Genomic DNA, 20554 nt, shown 5'->3' on the forward strand with positions numbered 1-20554 from the left:
AAAACATAAAATTAAAACTAATATTTTCCATCTACATTTTTTAATGTTTAGGCAACATCCGTTTCGCGATAACATACCTTAGCTTGACATTGAAGCGACAATTTTCTGATAGCAGAACCATATGAATCACCCTTCACGAGTTTTGCGATAACAACACATTACGATATCAAGATCAAAATTATGCTTTAAGTAATAGTTTCTCGTGTTACTTCGTCATCCAAAACTTTCATTTATAAATTTTAAACATTAAAGCAATAATGTTCTCTTAAGAATATCTTGGCAATTTTTGCATAACTGCAAAGAGTTTATTACGCCAACTCAGCATTACCAAAAGCATTTGTTCTGTACAAGTATCACATACATATAATTATGAAGGTTATGTGAAACAATATGGGCTGTATTATATTATGCTAAAGCATTGAAACAAGCGTATCTCTTATCACTGAGTGAATATATCACGAATTCTGAGTGTTTTTATTCATATCCCTCGTGATGATGAGTGGGGTTTAAATCACAAGGATCTCCACACAAGAGAACGCTCATTCGTTTCGCAAATTCATCGTCCAAGGCATCGAAACCCCTTACCAAGGCATCACGTAGGACCTTGTCGTCGTTTCCAGGCCCTGCCATGTCTACAATTTCGTTCATATCCAGTTTTCCCCTCGGTGGCTTAATGGGGAGGACAAAAAACTAAAACGAACGAAGAATTGTGAGAATTGAGCAAGAGATGCCGCCTATTTTAACAGCTTTTAAGAAACTGACTGTTTGGCAGTAGATTCAATTCTACACAACCAGTATCGCGACTACGTTAGTTACAATCAACGTTCATTTGTTATAAAAATTACGCATATTGCAAAAATAAAAGCAGCGCACTAAGTGGTTTGTCTTAGAACTAGGCTCTATGTACTTTGATATACAAGGTACTCTTAGAAAGGTTTTCGTTGCTTTTCTGTAGGGTGACGTTGTTTTTGCTTGAAACCAATAAGTCTAATATATACCAAGGTTGTGTAAGCTGCCTATGGCCACTGTTTCGACCTATAAGGTCTCATCAGTGCAGCTGGTGTAACTATCAGACGCTTTTGTTGACCAAACGGCCACCAAAAGTACGCTTTTGTTGACCAAAAGTACAGACTTCCACTTTGTGGTGACTATACAATCACCGTCATCCGTTGGTCACCGAACTAGGTGCAACCTTACGAAGAAAAAAAGGTGGAAACACTATGGCCAACCAAAGCTCAACCAATAGTGCGCCAGTGGCCATCTGTCTGCAGCTTACATAGTTCATATTTTTGGCTTCACTTTACTTATTATACCAAGGTTGTTAGCAACAAATTATGCTTTTGGGTAATACTACACGATACAATGCCCACCAGAGCTCCTGAATCTCTTATTTTTTTCGCCTCCATCGAAACGGAATCTTGCGATTTTCCATCAGTGATGAGAAGAACGATATCTCTTGCCTCGATTCTGTTCCCCCTGTTTTTCAATAAAACATCCGCCGTGTAGTTGAGAGCGTTGCCAGTATTCGTTCCTGGGGTAAGTTAAACATTTTTAATATTTCTTTGGCCAACAAAGAAACTGGCTCAGATGGCAACTATTCAGCAACGATACGTTTGATGTCACTGTGCATAGGAGACATGAAATCATTAATGAAAATCTAATTTTACTGATATTTAAACCAAGTAATGTCCAAAAAGTATTTCCCAACCAGTGATACGCGACGGTATTCTGAGTGGTACGCGAGCACCTTTCCGTAATTTGCAGATATAGTTAGAATTAAAAAAAAACGTAAGTGATCCCATCCCCCAGGTTACTTCGTAACACTCAACTAGGTGGTGCACGTCGAAATCACTGAACTAGGGGGTCAAAAACTTTCAAGAATGTAAATATAGATAGGAGATAAATCGTTCATAAAATCACAAATGAATTTTCCGCATTGACTTTTCAGATTTATTTTTAAGAAATCGTGTAGATGTAAAACTGGTTTCATATTTCTATCAGCGACATCAATTTTCTATTTTGATATAAAGGGTAGATGTATTTACACAATTTACACATTCATCCACCATCATTAAATATTTGATCTTTTCGAAAACCGGTCGTTTTACAAAACAGTTTCAAGAAGATACGTTTTTTTGCCACACTGTGATGAGAATCGAACCGAAAATATGTCGTACTGTCACAGTACTTTATTGCCCACTAGCGGATGATAGTTTTAATAAATATATCCGCGTATTTCGTCAAAGACCATACATTGTAATAAAAATCAATTTTCTATACTTTAACGTTGATGTACCCATTTCGAAAGTGTTATTGCACTGCGAATAAACACGTATCATACAAAGATGCAAAACAATTATAATGTAGCACGTAAAGGGCATGTATTCTGTTTTAAAGCCAGAGATAATCGTTGATTACGATCTACCTTACAAAACAAACTATATTTTGCTGTACGTACCGCTGCCATCGTATGGAATTGCGTCCAATGCACGCAAAATTGCACCCAAATTGTTGGGGTAGTCATCGAACAATATCTTAGACAAAAAACGTAAGTTAATTTTTTATTTCAATATTTTTCGAATTACAAAGTTTAGATATAGAAAAAAATATTTAACTCACGAACAGCACAATTTACATTTGACCATTTGTTCTTGTTCTTACTTGTGTCTGTTCATCCACCACCCTATTGTAACGGATTACCGAATACTGTGTGGAGTCGGAACGAACTTCGAAATCTCTGTTAACAATAAATAAATTCATCAGCTTTAGAAATGTAACGCATATTTTATTAATGCATTATTTCCAGCATAGATTTCCTGTGAGCACACCCGAGACGCGAGACCAAAAAAGAATAGCTGATGGTGGTGGCAGATAATACATACGAGCAATGTGCTGCTTTTTCTATAAGTAGGTTCTGGAATCGTAGCAACGTTCGCCAACGGAACGTATAATAAACAAATGTGTATAGCGGTCTGCATATACGTGGGTAGTTTGTTGCAACCAACAACATAACGATGCCGTTTTGGAGCCGTAGGCAAAATTGCTTAACATGTTTTTGTAAAGAAACCTTAGCTACAATATCGTATTGGAGTTTCTACGAACGATAGAAATCGGCGAACGAAGGCTTTCATTTTCGTCCAATTTTCTTCTCCGACGGATGAGGAGGAGTCCATTACCACGATAAAGTCCATGAGCGCAAAGGGAGGACACGGTACTGTAAAAATCACGAATCATTTAGTTGCCATTTATAGTACGATATTTTTACGTGTGAAATGAAAATCAAACGTGCAATGTAACGGATTAATACTCTCTTGTTGAACTAAAGTTAGTCATAGGAAAATAGGAATGTTGACATAACCAGTTTAGCAATGGAATATCATACGTCTGACATGCGGCGAGACTTCATCAAGGTTACGCTATGGTTAAATACATTCTACTGTTAAATTTTGAGGCAAAGGGTCAGTTTTATTGAAAATTACGTTATGCCTGGCAGCCACAGCAACGCACCAAGTTGTTTGTCTTACAACAAGGCTTTCGTTTATTTATATATTTCCCCCTCATCCAAAAGTTTTAATCCCCTTTATAAAGATAACGTACGTGAAAATGCTTACTAACTGTATAAGCTTGACTCCTGTCTGCTTAACAGACACTATAGAGTCATTTGTGATATGTTAGGAACACATTTTAACATAGTTATTATTATTTTTGTATGCAGTACTATAATGATTATATTTTTACGAAACTGACAACTTACATTGGCAACATGGCCTCGAGGCACTCCACTCTCCACTGATCATGCACTGGTTGGTATCTTGACCCCTCGGAAAGAGCAGGTATTCTTTATCGCAGGCGAATCTACACAGAGAGTTCAGCTTTCGTCCCCTACTGCACTTCATTGATCCGTGAAGGAGTCGCTTTTGTACACCACAAAACAAGGCTGCAAAAACATTTTGCAAAATAAAAATTCCTACTATACGCAATCCAGTTGCCGTTTCGAGTTTTGAATTTCAAGCGCGCTAGCGTTCATAGCTGGATGAAATGCACCAAATTATACCAAACAAGTCGTACTAAAATCACTCCCCTTGAAATTAAAATTAGAGCATTAACACTCAGAGTCGTAAGCTCCAATCCCACCGGGAGGTAATTTTTCATATCTAGCCCCAGCCCGTCTATTTAAAGCGGCTATAATCAAACTATGTCTCCTATATGCAAAAAAAAAATCGGACTAACGCTTGCAGTAAGGTTTTGGAGTTTTCCATTTTCCCGTTCCATCGTTTTTGCCAATGTCGACACATTCCGTGTATGGTGAACCAATCAATAAATAATCAGGATGACAAATATACCTGAAGCAAATGGTAAGTTTTACTTGCAAGTTAACTATTTCGAAGACAACAAACACGCTTGTAAACCAAATGACAAACCATTATTTTCGTACAATGAACAATAAGAAAGAGAATGTAAACCAAACCTCAAGTAATACAACATACATGCTGGTAATATACACACAAACCAACCCTGAAAATCAATAGCAAAAGGGCAACCATGGAGTTTAGTACGCAATATGAAACATTTTTGCAAACTACCAAACAATTGAAACAAAAACCATACGTAAGCCACCGAAAAAAAAAACTTAAAGAAACTACTCATCCAAATCATGCTACTTACTACAATTTGCTACTTACAACAACTACCAGGCATACTACAATTTAAACGCGACTGTTCTTCTGATAAAGAACGATGTATTTACTGGCGGTATACAATTACTTGTTGTAACTGTTGCGCACCCCACAGTATAAATGTTGCCTGCATCGCGTGAATTTACAAGCAATGTTAACGTTTTTGTGCCTTTGAATGTTGTTGTTTACGTTTGAACTGGGGTGTTAAACCCTGATAAAGTATAGCTGTATGGCAGACGATACGTCGGAAGAATAAAGTACAATAATTCATGCCAGAAAATCAGTCCAATTTAAATCATTGTTTTTATTTGGTTGCATTAAACTAAAAGACAAACGGTAATCTTATTCTCTGGCGCCATTGAGGAGGAAAACAGAAAAAGTAACCACTGAAATGATTCCAGGCGAGGTGGAACACTAGGATCTTATCTGCCAGATAGCGGTTAAAGCTTGTGATAACCGGTTTTTATCTTTCAATCTTGTACGATCGACGGTAGAGTTATCAGTTGCGTGATCAACGTAATACCCACAGCTTAACAGAGGAAATATGCATGCGAGTAATGTGTTGGAAGAATCGGTGAAAAATCACTGCTTGCTGAATCCAACAGCACCGTTTCATCCAAACTCATTAATTATAAATGCAAATAAAAATGCTGTGTAAGTTACAGACAGATGGACACTGTTTCGAGGTCTCATCAGTGCAGCTGGTAAGTGCATAAACTCATTGTCTTAGACCAGTGATTCCCAACCTTTTTGTGGTGGCGTACTACTTAGAAATGAAACAATTTCGACACGTACCACTTAGTTGAGTGCTATAAAGTAACCTAGGGTATGAAGTAACAAAGATTTTGAGATCACTTACGATTTTTTTAAATTTGATCCATATCCGCTAATTACGAAAAGGTGCTCGCGTATTACCTGGAATGCCGTCGCGTACCACTAGTGGTACGCGTACCAGCGGTTGGGAAACACTGCCTTAGACTAAATTCTTTCCTTTTTTGCAGAATCTTAACTGAACAATGGGCGTACCTGCACCGACTCTTCAGGTTTATCCCATCAGAGCAGTGCACAGATCCGTTGCCCGGTTTTTCCAGTTTAGGCGGACAAGTTATTAAGTCACATCTGGGCGGTTCGTAGTCCCAAGTCGCATTTTCCACTGCAATATACAACGGAAAGCCAGTCGTCATTTGCTATACTGGCCACATGAAATAACAAATTCTGTTGATGAAAGTTTCTATAAAAGTTGTTGGCAGTAATATTGGTGTCACATATGTTTTTGGACTTAATTTACGCAACTAGTAAATTCATGAACAAAATCAAAGAAAAAATACATTGGGATCTGATACTTACGACATGTCAAAACAGGAGCGCCCTTTAGAAAGTATCCTTGATGGCAAGTAAATTTACAATATGTTCCAGGTTCCAGGTTGCCGTAACTTTGCATATTACCATTTTTTGGAGGTTCTGGACGCTGCTGGCATTTAAGATCCTCTAAAAATGTAAAACATGCAGCTCCTTACAAGACGAAACTGTGTTTATAATTGAGAACAATGCTGTTCAAGTATAAATATAAGTGTTATTTAGGCAAATGGTATAGTAGTTATTCACCGCAGTACAAAACTACATACCAAATTCACCAAAAACAGGCTGGCCCAAAAAACTGTTTCGAGATTAGATTAGAGATAAATTACCAGGTGCATCGTACTGAGGAATGTCGTTCCAACAAGCCATTAAATCCCTGTTGCAACCATCTGTGCTACAACAACATCTACAAACGGATGTCGGTGATTTTATATTGCACTGGATCGGAAAGGCTTTCCTTATATTCTGTTCAAACCAAATTTTACAATAAGATAAAATAAACTCCAATATAATGTATATAAGTTTTAACCAATTTTATTTTAAATTTTTTTCTCAAAACGACTCGAAATTATTGTTAAAACAGAACCTTATTTTAAAAGATTTATGCTGAAATTTGTAAAGAAAAAAAATTTCGATTCTTTTTATTTCAAAGGAATATTTTAATTATTAAAGCAAACTATCTTTTTCTTTGTATAACAGATTTACTGACACTTGTTAGAGTGCGAATCTGTACCACATTAATTATCCTAATTGTCTTATTTTGTTGTTATATTTTGCCGACCTGTACAACGTTATTGGAACAAGCGTGCGACTGCTTACATCTCTTTTCAATCAAAATCAACTTTCCATTATTCTCATGTCGTATTTGGTCCTCACAAATCGCCTATAAAAATTCCGATTGGTATTTAAATGTTGATTTACATACGAGACCGACTTACCTCTTTCTCCACGCATTCTTTTAAACGACCTGTTTCAAGACATTCTTCGTTTGTCTTCGCGTTATTGCAGTCCCAACACTTTAGACCTATAAACAAAGTGGGAGAAAAATGCATATATTCAATCCTACCTGTTTCACATAGGTCGGCGGTATTTAGATTCTTATGATACTTTTTATATCGGAGTTCAACGTAAATGAAACATAATCCACAAAACGTACACCGATTTGAACAAAACTAGTGCTATACTAAACGCCACTGCACAGCAATTTCGGTTTTACGTACCGAAATGCTGCAACTTAATATAAACAATATGCAAAACAAAACACAAATATCTGGCAACAATTCTGGCTAAAGTTAAAGAAACTTTACTCACCATGCACCGATGCTATTTCCAGTGTAAGCACCAAAACCAGGATAGCGATGCCTTTCATTTTCTTCGTAAGTCAGGCTGAGAATGTAACAATGTGCCCAACTTTCCTTGACTAAATACACGTTGTGGCCGTTGTTCTACGTTTTATTTCGCGTGTTTACATTATGATGGTGAGATAGAGATCGCGCGAAGCATTTACCGAACATTTTCTGCACAACAGGCTTGTCACGTTTAAAGGTTTATTATGGTGGTTTGTTGGGATATTTACATCATTGATTCTTATCTGATTACATTTTGTGTGGCTATATAAGTTCACCTTTCTCGATATAGGGAGCAAAAGTGTGTGCTGTACACAAGTTTGTGGGTTCTATTCATAAATTGCGGTTCCAATGGTGGTTACTCACACATTTCTTTCTTGAAATCATAATCTCATATTTCTGATGTTGTAGTAATATGTGTTGACGCTTTATGGGTAAAAATGGGAGACTTTCATTTAGAAAGTACTGACAAATTTAGCGATTAAATCAGATGCATACACTTTGATAAAAATCTAATTATGCAAATTTGTTGTTGTGAAAAAATATCCCGGTCTCCCAACATCAACTAAATACATGCTGATATCCGGATTTATCCTGTGTATAAATCGGTACCAATTTGATAACTTTTCCACTGAAAAGCATCTTCAACGTTGTATCTAAACTTTTCAAAATTTAATTTCCGGCAGTAAATTCATTGATTTCCGAGCACTTTACATTTGCTTCATAGAAATTTAATAAGAAAAGATCAATTTCCTTAACCTGACTGTTAAATGTTCCCAAATAACAAAATTATTTTCACCAATTAATTGTATTTACACCGTTCACATCAAATCTTTACGCCCATTGTTAGAATTTCATTACGAAAAGTGAATTTTGTATTCCTCTATAACATTTACAACATGGATTCCATTGAAGTTCCGTTACTCGTGCTCGTGCAGAGGATTGCCAGAGCATGGCTCGCCGCAAAGAAGTTGACTCATTTTTTTGGCAAATTCCTCATCCAAGGCGTCGAAACCACGTTCCAAGGCATCTCGGATGATTTTGTCATCATTTCCCGGACCAGCCATATCCTGAATTTCTCCCATGTCAAGCCTTCCGACCGGTGGTTTTACGGGAAGAACGAAGAACTGAAAAAGGATGAATGTTAACAAAAGCGATGTACGGATTGTGTTCCCGCTAAGATTTCGTCATAAAAAACGACTTGCTAATTTTGTCCCGACTTGCCGTGGTGCACTATATGTGCAAAGACTTGAAGCGTACAAGATAAAACGAAAAGATCAGATCTTGAGGATTGCTAATTGACATTAGGGTGCAAGCGGTATCAACACGGTAAGCTTTAATGGTGCTACGACTATCTAACTGGCCCAACAAACCATTCATAGGACTAACAAAAAGAGACTCATTGGAGCGCTAGTTTGCATCATATCGGAACCTAGCAATTTTCTTGTTTCGGCCTACTAATAAGCAAAATTAAACCACATAAGGATAGAAAAAATTTGAAAAAAGTGTATGTTCCTAAGGATAATTTATTATAAACGATTGGCGTTCATTTCTGGCAGTAGTATGGGAAATAAATGTAAGCATTTAACTCTATGGAGGGTAGAAATCCACAAGAGTATTACATTAGAATTACTTGAACAAAATCTACATACCAAAGCCCCTGAATCTCGAACTTTCTTGGCCTCAATAGTAACGGAATCCTGAGAAGCTCCATCAGTGATGAGAAGAACAACATCCTTAGCTTCAGGCCTGTTTCCAGCTTTTAGAAGAACATCCGCAGTGTAGTTGAGAGCATTGCCTGTTCTTGTGCCTTGAAAAGGAATACAGAAAGATAGTTGATAATAGACAATAAATCTTTTATGTTCAGTTTATCTTACCACTGCCGTCGTATGGAATAGCATCAAAAGCTCGTAAGATTCCTTGCAAATTATCAGTGTAATCGCTAAAAAGAATCTGCAATAAGGACACCATTAAAAATCCCGGAAAATGCACATGTGGATTATGTAGCTCGAAAGAATCAACAGACTTAATTGTCTTCCTTTACTCCCATACCTGAGTTGTTTCGTCGACAACCCTGTTGTATCGAATAACAGCGTAATGAGCCGAATCACTGCGAACTCGGAAGTCTCTGAAATAGATCATAAAGTGAATTTCTGTGAGTTGAGAAAAAAAACAGCAACCGAAATGTTTGAACCCCGTATTACCCCAAGAAACTACGAACGAATTTCTTCATTTTTTTCCAATTTTCTTCTCCGACGGATGAGGAGGAATCCATTACCACGATAAAGTCCATGAGCGCAAAGGGAGGACACGGTACTGCAAACAAAATTTTCTCTGTGCATTGTGGCAACGATATAAGCATAAAACAAGTACGAGAATGAACAAACTACAATTTAATTAAATTTACATACGATGCTTTTTAGAGAGCCTATATTATTATACTCTATATATGTGTTTACATACAATGCCTATATTATAATACTTTAAATATTTGTTTAATCTTAAAGCGTTGAATTCCACGTTGCGATAATGCATTGCAACGAAAACAACCAGAAGCTACTATCGCATGATCTTTTAGAGCCCCAGGCGCATGTATCAAGGTGATTGATCTGAGTAACACTTGGGGTAATTTAATATTGTAGTAAGTAAGCATCGGCACATAAACTGTAATGTGATACATCATTAGTGTATTTTTCCAGAAAATTCTTAGCTTTTATCCATTGACATTTACATATCGAAAATATACTTGATTATAAAGCAGTAATAATAATTATATTTTAGACTAGTGGGTGTAGAAGAAAATATCTAACATGTAATGTTTACAAATGCATTCATTTTCCTTTACATTGACAACAAGGCAATGGAGCTGTCCAAACTCCGCCAGGGCCACACATATTGTTTGTCCTTCCTTCTGGATAAAGGGCGAAGTCTTTTCCACAACTGAAGCGACAGTTTGATCTTATCTTGTTACCACGTGTGCAGCTTATTGAACCGTGACGAATCGATCCCTGAGCAGGACACACCAACGCTAAAAAGCATTAAAATTTTGTACCTCTATACAAGTTATTTTACTACTTAATACATTATAAAATTCAGACAAGTAAGATTTGGCATGATTATTCGAATGTATTTCTGATCCCAGTATATTTATAGTTCCAAACTACAGTGGCTGATCCAGCTATAGGCCGCAATGCCTGTGCTTCGAAGCCTGTAAACCTAATGATATTGATACGATAGCTGTGATTGCCAAAAAAGGACATGCGCATTGGGACGATCCTGCCAATCATGCGATTACATAAAAGATTACTGCATTCATGAATACAACATACAAATTTCAAACTCTTTTGACCGCTTTTAAGACCAAGTCGGGGGGGAATTGCTTACTATCAAGGGCTAAATTTTTTTATCATTGTAACGATTGTTAGGAAGTTTTCTCTTACGTTTGCACCAGGGTGTCGGAAGGGTCCAGTCGCCTGTGCCATCGCCACGCCCAACATCAACACATTCGGTGTTTTCACTTCCAATCAGTTCATAGTCGGGGTGACACATAAACCTACAAATCAAAATAAAATATTGAATGTTTGGCACGAAAGGTTGCTATACGCACATGAAAAATAAACGTAAAACGAGAAAATGGCATGGGTATCGATACAACCATACGAGGTATCGAGTCAGGCGCCCAATTGGTTTCCTGCGGATAATTACCTCCGGTCTATAATTTCCGTGTGCAACCACTTGGTGACAAGACAAGGAAACATTGAAGTGGAAATACTTTTCGGTTTATGGTTTGTATATTTGTGCATATTACACATACACACAAAGTGACAATATCGCATGTAATTCAGCCGCACAATACAGCGTGTAGAGTGAAGGAAATAGTGGAACAGTTATTTCAGAAGTCAGCTAATAAGTAAATGGTCCAAGAATGATTTCAATGTTTTATTAAAGTTTTGGTTTTACTAAATAAAAAACTATTTAGCATTTCTATGGCTGTGTTATAATATTTCTAACCCATGTTTTCGAAATGCTGTTAAATTTTACCCTGATGATTCAAAGATTTTGACATTTTGATTCAATTGGCTCGACATATACAGTAACATAATCATTGTAACTTCACCCCCTACGGCGTTATAGGTGGCAGTTAAAGCTGTTTGACTAAACGCCCACAGAATCGAATTCCAGATCTCCAAGTAAGATAACTGAAGTAATATGGAAATAAAGGAAAAGCGTTAACAACACGCAAGTTAAAGAGAAATTTTCCCTCCGTTTATCATGACCTTTTTGTTTGATGTTTAATTAAGTTACAGGATAAGCCGGTCTGGTGAGATTTTGTGTGACGTAATGCGACAAAATAGTATTAACCTAACCCTTACACAACTAGCTTGATGTACTCAGAATATCTATTATGAGTAAAAAATGGTTAGAATTGAAATTTAAAACGGGCTGAAACAATTAAATTTGCACCAAAATCCTCACGAAAGTTAATGCTTTCCTAAAATTACACTTACATGAACGGTAGATGTTAGTTTATGGGTTCAAGTTTATTCGCACAGCCAGCTGTTACGTTTCACTAAAATTGCTGCGACGAGCCCTTGTCGGATAATCTGCCGAAATTGGTTGTTATCTCAGCAATTTTGTGCCTATACAAGCAAGAACCTTCACGCCCACAAGTAGACGATTATTATTATGATGTTGCCTGCTTGTTGTACGAACTACGCATCCCGACACATTTAAAAAAACTTTTTCAACACAAAAATTGTTGCTCTGTTTCGTTGTGTTATATCAGATTTTTGCCCACATTTTTTTTTATTCAAGCAATTCAAATTACAAAATTGAATTTAGTCTTGTTTTTCTGTATAGGTGATGCACAAACACCTATTTTGGCCTCAACTCTGTATCTTTCCATCGTTAAACAACCTGTCAGGTGGCTACCCGCAAAATTTAACAATGCAGATACCGTGATTGGATGAAATTCCCAGTAACACCACTGGGAAATTTTGCAAAACTATGTTTTCTGCCGCCATCCTTCAAAACCTGTAATTAGTTTACCTGCAGCGACTCCTAAGGTTAATCCCATCAGAGCAATGAATAGATCCGTTTCCTGGTCGTGATGGTCTGGGAGGACAAGTTATGAGATTGCATCTCGGCGGATTCTGGTTCCATTTGAGGCCATCGGCTGTCACACAAGATAATTAAATAAATAAGGTCACTTTATGCAGAAAACAGTTACAAACTGCTGATGCACTAATTTAGCAGCACGTGAACAATTTTGCATTAACTGAATGTTTATGGAAATAATCATAACCAACTGTACAATAAAATCTTTGTATATATTGGCGTTTACAGTGTATTAGAAAAAAAAAACAATGCTCAACCAACGGAAATTAACGTTGAGTTGCAAACAACGTGAAAGCCCTGAAATAAATGTCCGCAAAAATCACCAGCAGATAACGATAAAATCTTAACGCGAATAAATCAATGTTACGCTAAAATTTTCCATATCCCCCGCGAGGGGAAATGGCAACTTACTGCATCTGATTTCTTGATCCCCAGCAAGAATGTAACCATCATGGCAGGTGAATTTACAATAGGTTCCAATCTCTAGATTTCCGTAGCACTGCATGTTCCCGTTGCTTGGTGGCTCCGGGAAATTATCGCATCTACGATTTTCTGCACCCAAAAGCATATGATTTTCAAATACATTATGGTACAAAGAGTAATTATTGTAATATTTTTAAACCAGTACGGCTTTAAGCGCAATACATTTGTAGGGTCAATGATAATCAAAGGTATTTGGAGTTATCAGTTATTTTCAAAGCATGCAGGAAAACATTAGTATACGTTTTAAAAACAAGTTATGTATTTTCCTGTAAGAGACCTTCGATATAAACTATCCTTCAATAATTTGCTTGGTGATCAGATACGATATATTGGTCACGTATTTACATATTTTGGGGGTGATTAGCGAAGGTTTGAACTGTTACCTGGCATGTCGTATTGTGGTATTTGGTTCCAGCAAGCCATGAGGTCCCTGTTACACCCATCAGTGCTACAACAGCATCTACACACAGATGTTGGCGACTTTGTGTTGCATTGAATGGGATAAGCATCCTTGATGTTCTGCAAATTGTAAAATTTTGATCAAATCGATCTGCTAACGTATGTTGTTTCCATGTTACACTTACCTGGTTTACGTTATTTTGGCACGCGTGGGCTTGCTTGCAACGTTTTTCAATGAGAACTGAAAATCCGTTTTGGTCGTGCCGTATCTGATCTTCGCAGATTGCCTAAAAATTAAATGTTTTCGTGGGGTGACATCCGGCTCACATAGGCTACTGCTATGACTCGAACGTAGCTATCGTTGTGAATGTCAAAAGTAAGTAACATTAAGTCAAAAAATATGAAAGTTCTTCTCCAGCAGAATTAGCGGATTATAGCGCGAATGAAAACGCAAATGAAACATGTTTGTGGTCAAATATAAAGTCGCCTACATTTTTTTCTCTGCAGTCTTTAAGGTGTCCTTTCGCAAGGCATTCTTTGTTGGTCCTGGCGTTGTTGCAATCCCAACACTTTAAACCTGGTGAGCGAATTCATAGTTTGTAATTGAAATATAAGTCCTATTTTACAAATCAACAGTGAGCCAGCAAAATCAAGTGGTACAGTAATGGCAAGTTTACCAAAGATGTGATATTGCAAAAACAAAATAATGACGCAAAAACCTCTTTGATTATGAGAAACAAATTTGGCGAATAATTCTCACAAAAGTTAAATGAAAACACTCACCAAATCCAAGGTTGCAGACCAAAGCAAGAACAAACACAAGCAAAGCCACGTTCCCCATCTTTTCGCGCTAAAACAAACTGAACAAGGGTTTGGGGTCAGAATAAATTTCACTTTCTGTACATTCCCTTCTTCTTGCATAAAAACCCGCCCGACAACTTTAGAGATGTTTGTGGTCGTGATGTAATCTAATGCAACGCGATACTGATGCTCTATATCGTTTCGTGACCTTGAGGTTATCTTCTATCTGCGACATACTTATTGTACGAAATCCCATCCGTCCGATGTCGGTTGCATAAAATTGGTCTTTGAATGTCATGGGTCATAGGGTTTTTGCACCTTTGCACGCCGCAAGTGGATCACCATTATTTTAACAATGCCTTACCCTGATTCTTGTTTTTTTAAACTTTTGTTAAAGTCTACAGGAGGTTACACGAAATGAAAAACATAGGCTCCTTCAGAGAATAAAACAAACACAGTAGCGAACCCAAAGGCAAGAAAATTACGCGGCAAAGTACAATAGGAGCGCAACAGCTAAAACAACTTTGTACTTTTTCGTCGCTCAGTTTTCTTGCCTTTGGGATCGCTACTGTGTTTGTTTTATTCTCTGAAGGAGCCTAGTCGTTCGTACAGGCAAAACGTCAGAAAAATACAATCTTTTCTAAACAAAAGGTGTATATTTGTAGTTTTTCACCGAAAGAACACTATTGTTTGCCTTGACCAATACTTTTTCGATTACCGGGTTATTTTTCAACTTGGTACAAATGGACTATTAAAAAATTTAACGCCACCAAATTATTGTATGGTCAAAAAATCAAAACGGAACCTTGCTAAGCATTTTTTGATGCTATTACTAACCCGACAGCACAAACAAAGTGGTGATTTGTTTATTGAAGACATGTCAAAGCTTATTTACAAAACGAAACATTATCAACATTATGCCTTTTGTCGTGGCCAAAACAGAAGTGAAAAAGTATATCGATGACATTTACAAACTAGACGATGAAGTACATTTGAAAGGCTACAGTAATGGTTTTTAAAGGCATCGTTTAACGCACGCACAAACAACGATGAAAAGTTGTTGATCTTGTGAAATCCTACTGGCAATCCTCTTCTAGTCGTTGACGCATGTTGCGAAGAATCATTGCGTGTCGTCCTGAACAAGATAACAGAGTCTTTATTAATTTATGTAATATCAGGAATTCTTATCCCACTAAATCTAATCCAACCAGACGCCGATTCGGAACCTTTATGGTTATGCGCGTATTCTATTGCTCTTGATATTAATGGTTCAACATAGTGTAGTTCATTATTTCAAACAAAGTCCATTCTTGATATATATACATGGCTGATGCTGGCGCTGCCAGACATAAGCTCTTCTATATATATATATATATATATATACACAGGGATGTCGTCGCAATGAAACTAAAATATCGACGACGCTTCCTTTTACAGGAATTTTAACATGGTGACCTTTTTGGTCGTGATGAGAAAATGGCAAATTAATTTTGTTGACACGAAGGCATTTAATGTTGTTTGATCCAAAACATACTGAGAATAAAGACCCGTAAGGCTTTAACTATAAACAATGCCTGAAAGTAAGGCCGCCCAATAACAAATAAGAGCAAATAAGGATGCCAAATATACACACATATGCCTTAACTATATAGGTTAAATGACTGGGTATTTATCATTACGTCAACTACGCGTATAAAATGGATTGTTACACACAAATTTCAACCAAAATTTCGTACGTTTTCGCATCATCGATCGCCTTCTCTGTCTTATTCTTCTATGTGTCTCGTCGTTACGTCGCTGCGTCCTCATTCGCCAAAGTATAACTGTGTACGTAACATAGACCTCTCCACAATACATGCACATCTTTTTGTTCTCAAGTAAATTGAACAGCAGTACGTGAATAAACACCAAATGGAAATAATTCCGACCCTTTCTACTGTTTATCGAAAGTGTCGGGACATAAACACCACCTACCTCCTCTTTAGGACAGGGTACTGACCTCGGCAATATCCGAGGCCTGCTGGGAACGCTGGGCATCTCAGTTGGTGGTTGATTATTCGATCAATCTTATGGCAGGGCCTGTCTAACCTCTGCTCTGCACGTCGTTACACTCGTTAAATTACAGTCATAAACGAAACGCGTGTATCAAGTAGCATTACAACATTTTTTACTCCCTTAATTTTGATGGGACGCATTCGTTAGGGAGTTAACGACCAGAGGGATGTTAGTTGACAAAAAAAAAACGCCAGTTAACAAAAGTTTGGACGCGCGTTACTCGGCCACCTTACGAGGTAGCGGCATGATTTTTTTACACGATACAGATCATAGGCTGAAGTTTGTAACGATACCAAAAATATTAAAAACAAACATATTCATATTCGGTTATGAATATGATTTGCGTATTATGACATAAGTCGCGAAAACAAGATTCGCTTCGCTAAATTTTAAAGCATAACATTCTACGCGCTAAACCCTTTCAAACGATATCAAAACTTTTGAAAAATTCGCTGGGGCTTGTACAGAAAAATGAATTTATATTTTTGAAATATGAAAAAATATCGATTTTTGCCTAATAACTTTTTTTATCGTTATGGCCCAAGTTTCAATTCACAACCATACGAAAGCCCAAATATCAAGCTTTCCAAAAATATTAAACATGTCTAAAAACACATTGAGCTGCCGCTGTACGAGCCGATTACACTTCAACCCTACACCCCCCACTGTAAACACGGTAAAGGGGTGCTCTGGTGCATACTTTCACCGATAAATGTTGCTACAAAGCGAGTCGCAAGCTTTTCTTTTGCACAAACCACCTTATACCATCCCACTATCGAATGAAATCAAAGTTGAATCAATTCAGTCAGAGATGCTATGCTAAATCCAACGATTACTTACTCAAACCCGACCGTCGCCCGCCGCTTTTTTAAACCGCCAAGCCATATGTATGGGCGTCACGTACTTTCGCCGATAAATGTTGCTACAAAGCGAGTCGCAAGCTTTTCTTTTGCACAAACAACCTTATACCATCCCACTATCGAATGAAATCAAAGTTGAATCAATTCAGTTAGAGATGCTATGTTAAATCCAACGATTACTTACTCAAACCCGACCGTCGCCCGCCGCTTTTTCAAACCGCCAAGCCATATGTATGGGCGTCACGTACTTTCGCCGATAAATGTTGCTACAAAGCGAGTCGCAAGCTTTTCTTTTGCACAAACAACCTTATACCATCCCACTATCGAATGAAATCAAAGTTGAATCAATTCAGTTAGAGATGCTATGTTAAATCCAACGATTACTTACTCAAACCCGACCGTCGCCCGCCGCTTTTTCAAACCGCCAAGCCATATGTATGGGCGTCACGTACTTTCGCCGATAAATGTTGCTACAAAGCGAGTCGCAAGCTTTTCTTTTGCACAAACCACCTTATACCATCCCACTATCGAATGAAATCAAATTTGAATCAATTCAGTTAGAGATGCTATGTTAAATCCAACGATTACTTACTCAAACCCGACCGTCGCCCGCCGCTTTTTCAAACCGCCAAGCCATATGTATGGGCGTCACGTACTTTCGCCGATAAATGTTGCTACAAAGCGAGTCGCAAGCTTTTCTTTTGCACAAACCACCTTATACCATCCCACTATCGAATGAAATCAAAGTTGAATCAATTCAGTTAGAGATGCTATGTTAAATCCAACGATTACTTACTCAAACCCGACCGTCGCCCGCCGCTTTTTCAAACCGCCAAGCCATATGCATGGGCGTCACGTACTTTCGCCGATAAATGTTGCTACAAAGCGAGTCGCAAGCTTTTCTTTTGCACAAACCACCTTATACCATCCCACTATCGAATGAAATCAAAGTTGAATCAATTCCGTCAGAGATGCTATGCTAAATCCAACGATTACTTACTCAAACCCGACCGTCGCCCGCCGCTTTTTTAAACCGCCAAATTTTGTAGTTCTAGTTAATTAAAAATTTATGAAAATATTTTTCCGATTTAATAAAGTTTAAAAGTTTAATCGCCTCTGTGTTTGGTCAGCCGAAACTGCTTCCAGTCGCACCACGAGGAGGTACACAGATGACTTGGTGTTTGAGCCAAATAGGCCACAAACAACCCAGCGACCAGCCTGTAAAATACTTAAAACATATGTTAAACATTTGTTACATTAACAAGCCTATACTATAATATCCCGCTGGATATTTTAACATTTTCCGCAAAACCAAGGCACCTCCTCGATTTTAGCTTCATCCGGTATGGAGCGCTCTAAACATTCCGGATGGAACCATTCTTTACACTTACTACACTCAATAAAGTATTGTTTATTTTCTGCAAGTCTACAATTACAATGAATCGCAACCGTCTCGCTGTTCTTTCTTCTATTTACGATGAGCTTCTTCATCTTAAAAAGAGGCTCAAATTCTTTATTGCGCAACATTTTTTCTATATCAGTTCGCAGCGATGGTTCGTTAAAATTTAGATGTTCTGGATGGTGATTAAAGCATAAAGCGACCGCAAATGCAATGGCGTACACCCCACAGTTACCTGAACCAAATTGCTTTTGCACATTTGGGAATTCCAGATTTATGTATTTGGCATTTGTTAAATTTAGCAACTTAGAAATAACGAATTTTTCTTCCGGTTCATACTTGTCCGGCTGACTGTCATATACTTGAATGGTATGGTTATTTAATGCGAAAATATTTGAAAGTGTTACCCAATGGCTACTACTAACATTAATTATTTGGATAAACTTCTTTTGTGGGGTGTACGTCGGTACCCTATCCATTTCGCGTGAGTACGCCAACGTGCTCTGCATGCCGTCGATCCCTGGGAACTGATTATGTAATACGCAATGCGCCGCATCTATATGTTTGTCACTAAGCCAAACATTGTCTGCCGAAAGCTCCGCGTAATCTGACGTATTCATACAATTCGCCGCTTCCATTTTGCGCGCGCAGCACCGCCGTGCCAAACTATTTCGATCGAGCTCACTTCTACACACGTGACTTCCTGTTTTTTCTGATGATTTGCTGGGAGCACGCAAAGCTTTGGTGGGAGTTTGAAAGTATCTTCCTATACTTTTGTCCGTCCCAACAACCTTTGCCTTCTTCCCCCATTTCTCCTCGACCTCAGCTTCCTGTCTAACGCGTTTGCGCTTGGGTTTTCGGCGGTACCCACTGTCCATAAACTCAACTATAAGCGCTTTATGTTTATCGTCGTACATTTTCGCAAATTCGTGCAGGCCGTTAAGCTTTCTGCCGTTGATCCGAGTCCGCTTTAATTCCTGTTGACTCTTTTCCATGATTCCCTGCGTGCGATTATCGGCGAGCAACGTTTGTCCAACTCCGCGTTGTTGGACTTTTTGAACGTATTTAGAATACGCGCGATACGGTTCACTACTTCCGTGACGACCTAGATCCCCCAACAGTAAAGCGCTCCACAGAGGTATTTTCGGAAGGAAATTTTCGGAAAATTTGGTCATAAATTCGGGACAATAAAAATCATTTTTAATTGAAAAGGAATGGGTGACATTTAAATTAGCCCGGTTAATCACTCGTCCAAAATGGTCTTTAAAAAGATTATCTGTGGTGGTTGTGGAAAAGGTATCGTCAATGTCTTCTACAGTTCCAGTTAAATTAATTGTTGGGTCAACATTTTTGCGCTTTATTTTATCATTTAACAAATCCCAATTGGTTTTAGCTTGATTTGCGTCTTTTGAATTATAAAGCAAAGTCATGTGGAACAAAATTTCTTCAATTTCCTTCATACCCTCTGCGGCTACCAACAAACCAACGATAAACATCGATTCGGCGCGACGCTTTTTTACTAATCCGCATAATTGCTTCAAATTTTTCATTATATGACTGTTACATAAATGTAGGAACGGCTTCTGATTTAACTGTCTGTCACTTGCTTCTCCCGATACGACCGCGTAACACCGTTCTATATAAGCGTGGAAGTCCTCGACCATATACTCGACTAAAATTGAACGAATAAGCGCCATTGAACTATCGCACATTATAAGTTTAACGTTCGTTTTACCGATGTATTTATTTTCGTCGCTTTTATAGAGTTTTAAAAATTGCGAAATTGATGCGATATTATGGCGGTTTGTGACGTACGTTGCCACAGCTAACGGCGCTTCTCCTTTGTTGGGGTTTCTAACAACTATTTCGTAAACGTAAAAATGCGCATCGTTACCTCGGTTTTTAATCACGCTGCCGGTTGCGTCTATGTACATTATATCACGTTTAGTGCGTTCGTGGAAAATCTCTAACGTCTCTTGCGACCACAGCATGATACTGGGAGTCGAAGTGACATGCTGCAACGTTCCGCCCAACTTTCCTTTCACCGTAACGCAGTCG

At 38.0% G+C, this 20554-nt stretch overlaps 2 protein-coding genes across 2 annotated transcripts; both read right to left on the minus strand.

Annotated features, from left to right (window-relative positions):
• Positions 1 to 276: 276 nt before the first annotated feature.
• On the minus strand, positions 277 to 7500 carry LOC145909142 (uncharacterized). The gene is made up of 13 exons (XM_082996460.1): positions 7347 to 7500; positions 6974 to 7059; positions 6817 to 6918; positions 6365 to 6500; positions 6024 to 6164; positions 5703 to 5829; positions 4231 to 4343; positions 3755 to 3937; positions 3103 to 3214; positions 2662 to 2737; positions 2459 to 2534; positions 1371 to 1531; positions 277 to 690 (listed from the first exon to the last, which is right to left on the minus strand). Exons 1-13 carry the CDS (start codon positions 7402 to 7404, stop codon positions 475 to 477), a joined length of 1587 nt encoding a protein of 528 aa, XP_082852586.1. The 5' UTR covers positions 7405 to 7500; the 3' UTR covers positions 277 to 474.
• Positions 7501 to 8201: 701 nt separating this feature from the next.
• LOC145908658 (uncharacterized) lies at positions 8202 to 14296 on the minus strand. Its single transcript, XM_082995978.1, has 13 exons — positions 14165 to 14296; positions 13873 to 13958; positions 13567 to 13668; positions 13366 to 13501; positions 12911 to 13051; positions 12431 to 12557; positions 10822 to 10934; positions 10227 to 10409; positions 9586 to 9697; positions 9434 to 9509; positions 9259 to 9334; positions 9034 to 9191; positions 8202 to 8508 (listed from the first exon to the last, which is right to left on the minus strand). The coding sequence occupies exons 1-13, from the start codon at positions 14220 to 14222 to the stop codon at positions 8302 to 8304; spliced, it is 1575 nt and encodes a 524-aa protein (XP_082852104.1). The 5' UTR covers positions 14223 to 14296; the 3' UTR covers positions 8202 to 8301.
• Positions 14297 to 20554: the final 6258 nt, after the last annotated feature.

This window comes from Ascidia mentula, chromosome 7, assembly GCF_947561715.1.
Source record: "Ascidia mentula chromosome 7, kaAscMent1.1, whole genome shotgun sequence".
Taxonomy (NCBI): domain Eukaryota; kingdom Metazoa; phylum Chordata; class Ascidiacea; order Phlebobranchia; family Ascidiidae; genus Ascidia; species Ascidia mentula.